The following is a 14231-nucleotide window of genomic DNA, read 5'->3' as shown; positions in this document are numbered from 1 at the left end:
TCCCCTATTCCCAATTCCTTCGCCTCCGCCGCATCTGCTCCCAGGATGAGGCATTCCACTCCCGTACATCTCAGTTGTCCTCGTTTTTCAAGGACCGTAACTTCCCCCCCTCGGTGGTCGAGAACGCCCTCAACCGTGTCTCCCACATCTCCCACACCTCATCCCTCACACCCCGTCCACGCAATAAGAACCAAAAAAGAATCCCCCTCGTCCTCATGTACCACCCCACCCCACCGGATCCAACGCATCATCCTCCACAGTTCCGCCATCTGCAATCCGACCCCACCACCAAAGACATCTTTCCCTCCCCACCCTTATCTGCTTTCCGGAGGGACAACTCTCTCCGTGACTCCCTTGTCCGCTCCACACTCCCCTCCAGCTCCACCACACCCGGCACTTTTCCCTGCAACCGCAGGAAGTGCTACACCTGCCCCCATACCTTCTCCCTCACCCCCATCCCAGGCCCCAAGAAGACTTTCCACATCAAGCAGATGTTCACCTGCACATCTGCCAATGTGGTATACTGCATCCGCTGTACCCGGTGTGGCTTCCTCTACATCGGGGAAACCAAGCGGAGGCTTGGGGACCGCTTTGCAGAACACCTACGCTCGGTTCGCAATAAACAACTGCACCTCCCAGTCGCGAACCATTTCAACTCCCCCTCCCATTCCTCAGATGACATGTCCATCCTGGGCCTCCTGCAGTGCCACAACGATGCCACCCGAAGGTTGCAGGAACAGCAACTCATATTCCGCTTGGGAACCCTGCAGCCCAATGGTATCAATGTGGATTTCACAAGTTTCAAAATCTTCGCTCCCCCTACCGCATCCCAAAACCAGTCCAGCTCGTCCCTGCCTCCCTAACCTGTTCTTCCTCCCACCTATCCCCTCCTCCCACCTCAAGCTGCACCTCCATCTCCTACCGACTAACCTCATCCCGCCCCCTTGACCTGTCCGTCCTCCCTGGACTGACCTATCCCCTTCCTAACTCCCCACCTACACTCACCTTTACTGGCTCCATCCCCGCCTCTTCGACCTGTTAGTTTCCTCTCCACCTATCCTCTCCTCTATCCATCTTCTATCTGCCTCCCACTCTCTCCCTATTTATTTCAGAACCCCCTTCCCCTCCCCCTTTTCTGATGAAGGGTCTAGGCCTGAAACGTCAGCCTCTCTGCTCCTATGATGCTGCTTGGCCTGCTGTGTTCATCCAGCCCTGCACCTTGTTGTTTCAGGCTTCCAGTCAGGCAGATTTCAGACAAAGTCATACAACTTCCTTCATTTTGCCCTAAATTTAAAGTTACAGTCACCATATAATAATCCTATAACTTTCATAACTGTAACAAACTTTATGCAAACTTACTTGAGTTAATTGTACATCATGACATTATCTGTATAACACAAGCATCATGGAACATATTGAGGTTATTTTTGATGTATACAGGAATCTGCTAACCACAATCATTCTCTGGTGGATTAATGCCATTCAGTAATTGTCTTAACCTGAATATATTTGGAGTCTGTGTTAACGTTCAATCACTTAGGACTCTGATGGCACTGGCAGTGTCCCTACCTCTGGGTCAGAAGGTCCAAGTTCAAGTATCACCACCTGCTCCAGATAAATGTCATAACATCTAAGCAAGTTGATTTAAAAACTGTCTTAATCTAATCCTAATCACTAATTTATTGACCTACAAGTGAGTTGTTTGTGCACTGAGTTGGGTTTGGCTGATTTCAAAGGTTTGAAAGTTGGGCCAATTCTGTAAAAATGTGATCTGTTGGACAAGACTACATTCCAGGTGATGAAAGTGATAATTACTTCATTATCATTTCACTTCTTTGTGACTTTATCATAATGGAAGTCATGCACCTCTAATTACTTTCCTCCCTAAAACAAAAATTAGATTTGCCAATAATTTTGTTGTGATGACCAGGTGCCTTTAAAGTCCTGCATGATGTGATTGCTCCAAAGTTCATCTTTGGAATTCATGGTGTCTTAATCTATTCTGAGATACAACTTTTTAGATTGTGATAATTTACACAATTCAGAAAAATGAAACTAAATAGTATCTGCATTACTTTCTTTCACAGGAACAATAAGACCATTGGGAATGGATATGTACAATAGAGAGAAATACGTACTCAATGGCAGGGGTAATTTATTTTTAGAATATATTATTTTGAAGCTTAATGAGCAGTTGATTTGAAATATAAGAACACTCGACTTTTGTTTTATATAATTACTGTGGTGGTTCAGCATTAGTGTTCTGGCAAAATGAATTTTCACAAGTAATACTGCAGAGAGAAATCATGAAAATAATTTTTGAGAGCATACATTTTAGGAATATGAATACATTATGTAAATTAATGTAAGTTTACACCTCCATTCTTTTAAGGGTTTAGCTCAACAACAATGACGTCAGTATTAATGTCTGTATAGCATTTTGAATTTTCACTTCCTTTCAGAGTGCTAAAGTGTTTTAATATGAAGTGAGATTACCTGGGAGAGATCATCACCGACTCTTTCATATTCCATCAAAAAACCTGGTGCTTGATTTGATCATTGTCTGATTGTAAATGTATGTGCTACCTGCGGTGATCTGCCTAATTCCATTTCATATGGCTGGTGAAAAATGTGTTACATGACCAGTTCAACTGTAATTCTTGTAAGAGTGTAAAAAAGATTTAAAGGGGTTTACATTAAAGATTTTGCAGATACATTAAATTTTTAATTTAGTGTATTTTCCTTGCATTGCTGATAATTTTGGAATCATTTTGGAATAATGATGATTGTTATGTTTAAAATATTGTGCACCTTGCCTTAATTACTTTAGAATGTAAAATGTTTAACAAAGTTAAATTGTAACTTACTTACTCATATAAAAATGAATGAAGTAACCAGGGTGAATTTGGAGCCACTTTTCCCTGGTGCTTTTGAAAGAGAACATTGATTCACTACATTATATGTGTATTAAATGCAGCGTGAGTCACACTGGATTTCTGTAGAAATGTCAATTTCTTTGATGGTTACTCTACACCTCTGCATCAAAAAACAGGCATAGATGTGACTAGCTGATTTTTTTTCCTTCATTGATCCAACTCGTATACAAATAGTTGACCCTTTTATGTCCATGTTTGCGGTAAAGTGGTTCTGGTTCCATTAATTAAACATAGACTTTTTTATCCATTTATAGTATGAGTATTGCTAGCAAGGCCAGCATTTAGTCCATTGGGCTTGAACTTCAAAACTACTGTTTCTTTTCTTGACCCTACTTTATAATACATTAATTTAAGACACTCAATGATCTAATCTAACACTTGGTCTAAAATCCATAATAAAATGTGTGTCGTTGATTGTTGCATCTATTTTCAGGTCCTGTGTTTTTTCTGGCTTGTTTTAGTATGGCAGCAGGATTGGCTTTCCTGCTGTATTATTGTAAAGAAGGTAAGAGTGCATAATTAATAAAGGAAGTGATGAATTAAACTAGTTTTATAATTCATATCTGCCCCAGGCAAACATAAAATATTCTCCTTTTATTAATAGGTTGACACAGATGGTAGAAGCACAGGAAGCGTGAATAGATTTTTGCAGTGCAGCATCCTATAGTTTAGAAACTCTAATTATATGAGTGTGACTAAACCTCGCCTGCCCCCCCCCCCCACCCAACACCACCCCACATCACCCCACATCACCTTAATAAAAACTAAGGATTATTTTGCATTTATGTGTTATGAAGGAAACTCCTAGTTTCATAACAATGTACAAAGCAATTGTTATGGAGACTTATTTTTAAAATCAAACATTAGTGTCCATTATTTGTTTGATCAAAACCGGACATATCATATCAGAGATAGTAAGAACTACCAATGCTGGAGTCAGGGATAACACAGTGTGGAGCTGGAGGAATACAGCAGGCCAGGCGTTTCTGAAGAAGGGCCCCGACGCAAAATGTCAACTTTCCTGCTCCTCTGATGGACCTATCTTATGTTGATGCAGATTCAATTGGAATCCGAAGATGTTTGCTTTTAAACTTATGTCCATTGAAATATCAAATTTGATTAATGTATGTATTTCCATTGCCACTAAATGGCAATAAATCTCATTACAAATGTGATCCATAATGCCCCATATGCGAGAACAGCTTGCAATTTATAGAGCTCCTTACCTACTGAAAGATATCATGGAGCATTCTATAGAGGAAGTAGGAAGGGGACGAAGGGAATAGAAAAAGACTATTTTTCTATTTTGAGGGGTGGAACAGAAAGAATGGTCAAAAGAAGTGTATGTTGATAGTTTTTCATAGCAATAATGGATTTGGCAAGTTTGAAAAATTCAAGAGGGAATTCTAAAGCAAAGCAACAATACAGCTAAATGATTAACCACGAGTGATGGAGCTGAGGGAGCAGTAGTTGAAAAGAAGATGACCCATTGAGGAGCAGTCGTATGTGTATGCTGAATTGTACAACTTCAGCACATTGCTGAGGTAAGGTGGGGTGAGTCCATGGAGGTTTATGGAAAGGGGATCAAAGATCTTTATCTACATGCTCGGGGTGCATTTCCAGAACTTGGTGAATGAGTTGCAATTTGTGGTGATTGGAGACGAATGAATAGAATATTCAACTAGGCAAACCATATGGTGATAATTAGGATTTTGGAGCAATGGGAAAATGTTTTAAATGTTGCAAAGGCAAAATTAAATTGTTAGAGTAACAGATGTGGAGCAGGAAACAAATAGTCATTTGTGATTCAATGTTTTACTGTCATTTTATAAGTTGTGATCAGAAGAGGATCAATGGCTGTGTTCTCTTATAACCTCTATTTTAGTTGCTGCTGTTTAAACATCAGAAATAGGGCAGGAGGGTACCATCACTGCCCCTTAAATCTACTCTGCCATTTAGTACAATCATGGCTGACCTTGAGTCTCAATGCCATTTTTCAATATGCTCCCTACACCCTTCTTTTCTCTAATAGACTAAAAATCTTTCCATCACTGCCATAAAATCAAGGCTAACATTCCAATGTAGTGCTGTGAGTACTGTCATTTTTCAGCTGAAGCCACCAAACCAAAGTCCAACTGCTGCCTGTGATTGAAGCAAAAGATCCCTTGGTACTATTTTACAGTGCATCCGGGGGGGGGTGATCTCCTGTGTATTGACCAATATTTATCCCTCAATCGACATCACAAAAACAAACTATTTGCTCATTATCACATTGCTGTTTGGGCTGTGCGCAAATTGACTGCTAAGTTTCCCACATTACAAAAGTGAGTATTCTTCAAAAATACTCATTTTCTGAAGAAGGGTCCCAACCCAAAACGTCAACTTTCCTGTTCCTCTGATGCTGCCTGGCCTGCTGTGTTTCTTCAGCTCCACACTGTGTTATCATTGGCTGCGAAATGCTTTGGGACATCCAATAGTCATTAAAAGTGCTAAATAAATGGAAGACAGTCCTTTTGTTTTAAATATATATTCAATGATATAGCATCTAGAACTCTCCAGGATAGCGAATTCCAAAGATTCACAACTATTTGAGTGAAGAAGTAACTTCTTGTCTCAGTCCTAAATGATTGATGTCTCATCCTGACACTGTACTCCAAGTTCCTGATTTCCCAGCCAGTGAATCAGCCTCTTAGTGTCAAGCACCTGCTCAAAGTGTTGCATAACATTTAAAGGATAGGAAAGCTACTTGATGAAGTTTCTTCTCCTAACACTAGGTCAAATCTGGATATTAAACAAAAAGAATAGTAAAAATGACAGACAGTTTAATCTATATAATGGAGAGAGCCAAGCCTTCAAATTGAGTTAAAATGTGAAAAATATATTTCATTAGGTTATGTGAACTAAGTTTATTCAATCAATTATTTAGCTACATCATATAGTTCAACTCAAGTCAAAAATTATTGACCTTAAGGTGATTTGACAATAGAAATTTTTGTGTTAATAGGTATAATGCACCCAGATCTTAATCAGCTGAAGGTATTCAGAATTAAACATTAATTTGGTACATAAAAAAATGTCTTTCTGTAATTTATCTCATGACTACTTATGAACTGACTGTAGATCAGTTTCTGCTGGTCCTGTCTAATGACTTACAAAAAAAAGCAAAGATTATTTATTACTAAGTCACAAAATGAACTTTAACGTTAGCACACAGACTAGCTATTTCCATATTTCAGATTGATCTTGTATAGTGATGTATTTTCAATTCTATCTGCAGATATTAAATTTGAAAGTGCTGCTAAGAAGATCATAGGTTTCTCTTCTCTTGGTGTTGGAAGACGAGCTAGAAGGTACTTGTTAGCATACATTGAAGACCAGTCAAAGAGGAACTAAAGAAAGGGCAGCAGTTCAGCAACTAGCCTGCCTGCCTTATCAACAAATGACGGAGAATACATATACTTTTTTTTAAAAGGATGGTTCTTCTATCAAAACCAAAGACAGCCATATTTATCTATTTGTATTCCAAGTAAGTATGCTTCCCGGAAATATTACTACTTCCTTTTAACAATGATTGGCCGTAGACCTGCAATAGGGTATTGATATAATCTGGAATATCAAGAAAAGCATGTAGAATTTATTTTCTCTTCCCTCACGATGCTGGCAGCTAATATGCAAAAACAGGGATTCAGCTATCCATCCTATTTTACTGGAAATACTGTAATTGTAAGCTTTGAGACAACCATATTTGTAAAAAATATTGATACTCAGGAGAAAAAGAATTGGAGATTCATAAATTTGTAGTGAATGTTATATCTTACTGAACACTCATGGAATTGTTCTAGATTAATTGAAAACTGCAGGTATACCCAGATTGCAAGTGAACTGTCAGGACTATATAAAGCAACAATAGTGGCTGTACGATACTGTCTGCTTGCATAGTAACGGGTAAAATTAAGACAGCAGAGCCACATATAAACCTAAAAAATAGCTGAAGTTACTTCCTATTGCTGTAACTTTTTTTACTGTCAGAAAATGTTAATTCATTGGAAAAGATGAAAGCCTTTTGTATCACCTGTGTATTTTTTAACAAATGAAAATGACCAAATTCACAGTTGTTGGTTTCTCACAGCCGTACTGTAACTGCAGTGTGGGGTAACTACTTGATATATGCTTCCATCAATGCTGCCAAAGATTGTTAAGCTGCACTTTTAGCAGAAGGGGAAAAAAAAGCTGGCACTTTGCTCATGATTGAATGCTGTATGCTTATAGCATTAGGTAGTCTAATATCATGGTGAAGAGATGCAAAACAATCACCATATAAATGCAGCTAGAGAGGCCTTCATTGAATGCCTGATGAATGGGATTAAATATAAATGTACATACAAATTAGGAGCAAAAATAATAATAAATGCCATTTAGATTTTAGTCTGTGAAGTCTGGCAAAGTGACACTGGCCTATCCATGCAGTATCTGGCTTGATTTTGTGCCTGGTACATCCATTCACCACCATCAACTTGAACCTGGGTAGAAATAAATAGTTTAAAAGAGGCATTTTTCTAACTATTAGAACATATCTGACCAAATGATACTTGATTCATTGTTAAGTCCCTGTTCATAACTAAACCTCATCTGATACTGCTACAGTCTGGTTCTAACTCCTTGTAGGCTTCCAGCATTGTGTCTCCTCATGGCAGGTACTGCATCCACTGGCATTCTACAATGAATTGTTTATAAAATGCTGTATTGCAGAATAGCTGGTTTACAACTATCTTTTTTTTAACCATCAGTTTCCAGTTTACCAGCACTGTGAATTTTGGCATTGCTGAAAAAAGATTACAGGTTTATTATTACAAAACTGAAAGATGCTGGTGCTTTACTGCTGAAAAAATATTGTTGATTGTTTTTGTAAGTGAAAGACTGGGAGCCACTAGATATTCCATCTGTCTGATGTTTTTCATTAAACCATTTCCCTCATTATTTGAACAAAGGATACAGGCCAGGAAACAAAAAAATTGAGATTTACATTTTCAATTATTTGAGCAGCTAACATATTCCCTTATTAACAAATAATATAGTATTTAAAATTGCAGATGAAAATCTCATGTTCCTGCAATTAAATACAAGATACTTAGATTTTGACTTCTCAGCAGTAGTCATGTAATTAGTGCTCTAAACGTATCAAATGTTAAGCATTCTCAGGGCAGAATCATAACTTGTTCTCAAATAAAACAACCTAATTTTAAAAGATGACAGAGTTGAAAATATTTCCTTTGTGGTCCCAGTAATTTCATGTAAGTGCTACACAGGTAGGAACTTGTAAAGCTTGTTTGGAAAATCAAGAGTTTTGAATTGACCAACATCCTGTTTAAGATGTGGTTACACTATAGTTTCACTCTGAGCTGTAAGGTTTAAGAATTTTTGGTTCTTGGTCTTTGTGATTTCAGGGAATTTATGTTGTACTCCAGATCATTTTGAGAAAAGGAGATATGCTGTTGTCAGGTACTTCATCAGACTGATATTTCTCATGGAGCACAGTTCTTGACTTGAATAAGAGTTACATATCAGGAAGCAGAAAGAATGAGACCTAAATATTAAGTATTTGCTATCCTGATGCATAATTATTTCTTACGATATGTGGGTTAACATGTTTAATGTTGAAGTTGGTTTCCTCTTGATGTAATGTCTTTGTGATGTATTGTGTGATAAGGTCTTGTAAATAGGATGCAGTCTTTAAAAACTGCTGCCTCAGAGGTAGAAGAAAATCCCATTGATTCATTGTTAAACGTTAAGATTGGCAAAACAAAAGTGGATCAAAGAGCATCAATAAGGCAGTGAATTTGTTAAGAAAACAAGAGAACTGTGAAATAGAAGGGTCATGCTTAATAATGAATATAGGATTGAAACAAGCCAGGAATTGAGTAGAGAGTTGCAAGGTTGGATATCTATCCAGCAACACATGAGTAGGAGAACCTGGAAAAAAATCCAGCCACATTGGAAAGTTAATTTCACTAGCATTAAGCAAGACGTAACACACCAATTGTGAACCTGTCAGTATAACGTATTCAGTGCTATCTGTCTTGCTGTGTGCTCTTTTTCAGGTCTTTTTCAGCAGCATTCCACCATAAACTCAGTCCCTGACACCAATGCTATTGCATTAATTCAGATAAAAATCTCTAGAACTTCTTGACTTTGCTGTCTGCCTGTGCCAACTGGTATGTTTGCAACAAATGAAATTAATACTGCTTCTCTGCTTATGTTAATTTCTCAGGCCTGAAGAATGCATTTTGATCAGATAGTTCCTGGCTGATTGTGCTTTTAAAGAGCTTTCTCTGTGCCTGGTACATGTCCACACCAGCAGCATGCTTCTCTCTCTCTCCTGTTTCGTCTTTTTCTGTCTCTTTTTCTTTCATTTCTTTATCTTCTGACATCATTGGGAAGCCAAGCAGTGTGGGCTGGACATCAGCTGCAGTGGTGGTGTTGCCCAGAGCGAGGACTCCTGGCCACTCAAGGCCTGGAGCTTAGATTCGGCAGGTCTTTGGCTGCGATGGTGGCAGTGCCTGGAACAGGGATTCTTCGTGGTGGGTTGCAGCAGCAGAGGCGGTGCCAGGAGTAGGGAGCTGTGCTGGGATATGCCTGAAGTGTACATTCTTGGTGGCTTTGTTGTCACTGTACCCGGAGTGGGGACTCCTTGAGACCCGGGACACCTTGCAGAGCCCTCACAGAAGCCCTGGAGTTGTGTTTGAAAACCCCTCACACAGAAGATGAACTCTATTTATGTAATTTCTTTTTATTCTTCTTGTAACTCAAAATGGCACCGGATTGTGGTGACCAAGCACTTTTCACTCTCTTTCTAGATATTTGTGACAATAAACAACTCAATATCATTGCCCGTGCTGTGCAATGATGGGAAAACAAGTTGCATTCTGGTGTCTCACGTATAGTCCTCAAGGTCAGTTGGCAGTTGATGGTGGGAGAAGGAAGAGCAAGGAGCTGTGAGCCACTTCCTCACAGGGCAAGCTGCCTTTATTGTTTCTAATTAGTTAGTTGCAGAACAGCATTGTTAGTGTGCTGTAAACACACTAATTCTCAGTTAACTCTCAGTTCAGGAATTGTGGCATAAATTTTAACTCTCTCAAGAGCACATCCACTTTCCCTCGTTACTTTCGATGTGGCCACGTGCAGCTGCCAAGTTGGTGGCCCAGTGCAATTTGGCAGCTCTGAGTGACACTTCTGATGGTCGGAGGCCAGCCTGGCTAGGAAAAATATGTTGGACAGAATCCCAGAACTACAGCCAGATGTATAATTCGATTTATAGTCATTGCGGGTCTTAGCAAAAATTTGTACCACTTCATAAATCACTTAAAGTAATAACATTAATTGGTAAAACTATAAAAGGTGCAAACAAAGTATTGTGATTCATTATTATCGAAATAGAATACAAGAGCAGGGAGGTAATGTTAAAGTGAGTTCATTGGATTCTACTTTGAGCACTGTGTGGAATTCAGCTCTCCATATCACAGAAAAGGTTTTGAAGCAACGGAAAAATTATGAACAGGTATTTGGGGAAGTTGATAGATTGAAGAGGATGCAACTGAAAGGTTTGAGCAGACTGGGGCTCTTTTCTTTGGAAAAGAGAAGCCCTGATAGTGACCTCTCAAGCTAGCGAAAGGATTCAATAGGATAAATGTAGAGGAAAAGTTTCTACTTGGGTGGGGTATGGGATTGTGAACATAAGATAGCCACTGGCAAATAATAATAGGAGTAATTTCTTCACACAGTGTGTGCTGAGAATGTGGAATAGTTGAAACCAATGGCTTTGCATTCAAGTATAGGCTTGATGCATGATTTGGGGAGAAGGGAATAGAAGGACTGGAGAAAAGAATGGAAGGAGGATCGCATGTAGATTAAGGAGCAGCATGGACTAGTTGGACCAAATAGCCTGTTTGAGTGCTGCTGGCTGTTTGGGCTACATTTTCAAATACCAGTCAGGATAGGCACAGCTATGTCCTCTGCACTATCTTTAAAGCCTTAACAATCTTCTGAATGTACGGTGTTCAGAATTGATCACAATATTCCAGCTAAGGCTGAACTAATGTGGACATTGTAAGATCATTACTATGATATGAAATGATAACAAAGTCAGAAATTTGCAGCTGGTGCATTTGTATGGAAGTAACTTAGTCTATGCGCTAAACAGCTCAGGAGGGCCATGTATTGGTAAACTAAATTATTCTCTACCACCTAATAGGAAGACAAATTAGTTTCATTGGTGACTGCATCGCAGAGGGAAGGAGACGGATTTATTGATTTTTTTTTAATTTATAGGATGAGGGCAACACTGGCAGGGCCAGTATTTATTGCCCATCTCTGTCTTTCAGAAGATGGTTGTGAACTACCTTGTACTTGTGGAGCGGGTACTCCATTGTGCTATTAAGAAAGGAGTTCCAGGATTTTGACCCATCAAAAGTGGAGGAACAGTGATAACAGTTCTAAATCAGGATGTAGCATGCAAGAAAATTTGCAGAATTTCCCATGCATCTGTTGTCCTTGTCTTTCTAGATGGTAGAGGTTGCAGGTTTGGAAAGTGTTGTCAAAGGAGCCTTGGTGTGGTTCTGCAGTGCATCACGTGGGTGATGTGTATTGCTACCGCTGTGCATCAGTAGTGGAGGGAGTGAATGTTTAAGGTGGTGTTTTGGGGCGCCATTCATCAGACTGCTTTGTCCTGAATTGTATCAAGCTTCTTGATTGTTGTTGGAACTGCACTCATGCAAGCAATTGGAAATATTTCATCACTTTCCTGACTTGTGCCTTGAAGATGGTGGACAGGCTTTGATGAGTCAGGATTTGAATTGTTTGCCACAATGACTGGTATTAGTAGAAGCCTAAGAATAATTTGTTTCAATGCACTTCCAAAAGTGCCACAATAGGAGAGTAAACTGGAAAGAAAACATACAATGTTTTGTAAGCACTTTCTAGTTATAATTAGACATTAGCATTGCATTTTCAATCATTAGAAATGTCCCACTACATATCCCTCTTATAAGCCACACCTTTGGATGCTGTTGCTACTTCATTGCATTAGGTTACAACCATACTGTATAACCATACAACCAAAATCTCAGGACTGCGTAGCATTTAGTAGTTCATTCTTGACATTTTTCAGTTCTGTTATAGTTAATAGGTACACAGTGACTGGTTTACAATTTCTCATGCTTTTCATTCCAAAGAAACAAAGAGCCCAAAAGCATGCGCATTCTAAAACTGTTACTGATTTGTCATTATGACTGTTATATGCAAATTGCATTTCCAATTTGAGAGTTTTAATTTTTGTGAAGGGACCACATTTGTGATGGATTTCATCCATTTAAAATTTGTCACTACAATTGTGCAACATATATTTCTTCAGGAACTATTTTAATGGAAAGAATTTTGCCGCAGCATGTTTAAAATTCATTTTGTATGAGCATTTCTAGCAAGGCCAGTATTTATTGCCAGTCCATGATTGCTCTTGAGAAGATAGTGTTAAGCCTCTTTTTTTTCTATGCAAACTCTCTTTCTGTATTGCAGAATTAGATGAAAAATACAATCAGATTATTCTGTTTTGTTGTAAATTAATCTGCCTTTGATAAACTTTCAGCTCTTTTATTTTTATCTTTATGCATCTGAAAGCCAATTGTTTGCATTATGAAGAATCATTTGATGTTTGTTACAAAATTCAGCAAGTGAAATCTGTGTAATGCCTCTGTATTTTTCATAATGTTTATCACAAAGAACCAGAGTCTCACTGTAAAACTGAAATGCAGAGTTGTGTTTTTTCGGTCCTTTGTGGATTTAAAAATATAACACATCAAATCACAGATTCTCTGTTTGGAATGACAGAAATGCGATCAGTTTTTTACCGGTAGTCATTGATCCCATAGCTCAGCATCAAAAGTTCATGTTTTAGCACTGTATGCATCCATCTATTCTTCAGCTGTAAATAATTTAGAAACTGTGCAATGGAAATGACTACTAAAACACTCAACAAAGTACTGTAGTTGTCCATTCATTATTTATTTGTATCTTTCTTGGTTGCTTTTCCTTTGAACACTTGGTCAATATTTTCCCTGACCGATGCCAATGTTTTTGTGCCACATGTTACAAGGGTGCATGATCTAGGACAGGGCTTCCCAAATTAGGGGTTGAGACCCCAAGTGGGGTCACAAGCTGAGATTTTGGGGTCCTAGGCTCTGACGCAGCAACTGCCACCAGTACTCTGATCAAACTCTCACTCTCTTCTCCTGTGCTCTCCCAATTCTCACTGAAAGACTCAGAGAATTTTCAAACCTTGTCATGGGGTCACAATGGGTGAACATTTGGTAGACGCTGGTCTAGGATAACCTGGAAAAAATGAAATGAAATTCAAGGTTTGAGCATCCCAATTTGCTCTGTTTTTGTTTATTTCTGCTTGTCACATCCTTAACCAAATATTGCTGATACCTTCTGCCTGAATTGAATGACTTGCACCTCTTCCAATTTTGTAATTGCTGGTGTGGTTTTGAGTTGTTTTATTCATTTGTTTTGTGTCATTTTCTTCATGTACTCATGTATATCATATTGTATGGGTTGAAATGTAAAAATAAAAAGCCTTTTCTTAAAAAAAAAGACAAATGGTTTCATTTCTATTGGATCTCCTTTTAGCTTTCATCTTTCTAAGGAAACAGTTCTAACATATTCAATCTATCCCCGTGAAGTTTCTCATCTCGGGAACCATTTTTAAAATATCTTCTGTGCTCTCTCTAACGTGTTCACAGCCTTCATATAATATGGTACTCAGAGCTGCATGCAATACTGCACCCCTAGATGAGGTCTATCAAGTATTTTGTATAGGTTCAGCATAACCTCTTTGCTGTTGTATTATATGTCCTTATTATTTAAACCCAGGATGCTGTCTTTCCACCCGTCCTGCCACCTTCGTGATCCATGCACTTATTCACCCAGGTTTCTCTGCTGTTGCATTCTGTTAAGAATTGTACCCTTTATTTTGTATTGTCAATGTTTTCCCTATCAAAATGCATCATCTTTCATTCCTCCATATTGAACTTCATCTGTGATCTATTTGCCCACACCACCAACTTGTCAATGTCCTTTTTGGAGTTCTACACTATCCTCCTCCCAGCTTACATAGTTTATGCCCTTCTCTGGCTCATATTTCTTATCATTTTTGTGTCTCAATTATTTATTTTTCTCTTTGGAAGATGCAGTGTTCTGTACTTGTTATTTGCTGTAGTGTTTATGCTTCTTGATGACACCACT

The 14231-nt window shown here is 38.6% G+C and overlaps 1 protein-coding gene across 1 annotated transcript in view; it reads left to right on the top strand.

Annotated features, from left to right (window-relative positions):
• card19 (caspase recruitment domain family, member 19) overlaps nt 1-14231 on the top strand; it is a 54104-nt gene that overhangs the window by 20402 nt on the left and 19471 nt on the right. Inside the window, exons 4-6 of the mRNA XM_048606722.1 lie at nt 2088-2150; nt 3370-3441; nt 6214-6462. Coding sequence (XP_048462679.1) covers nt 2088-2150; nt 3370-3441; nt 6214-6329 — 251 coding nt within the window. The 3' untranslated portion in view covers nt 6330-6462. The remainder of the gene's footprint in view (nt 1-2087; nt 2151-3369; nt 3442-6213; nt 6463-14231) is intronic.

Source organism: Rhincodon typus, chromosome 16 (assembly GCF_021869965.1).
Source record: "Rhincodon typus isolate 14 chromosome 16, sRhiTyp1.1, whole genome shotgun sequence".
In the NCBI taxonomy this organism is placed as follows: Eukaryota; Metazoa; Chordata; class Chondrichthyes; order Orectolobiformes; family Rhincodontidae; genus Rhincodon; species Rhincodon typus.
This window is presented reverse-complemented; position numbering and strand designations above follow the sequence as displayed.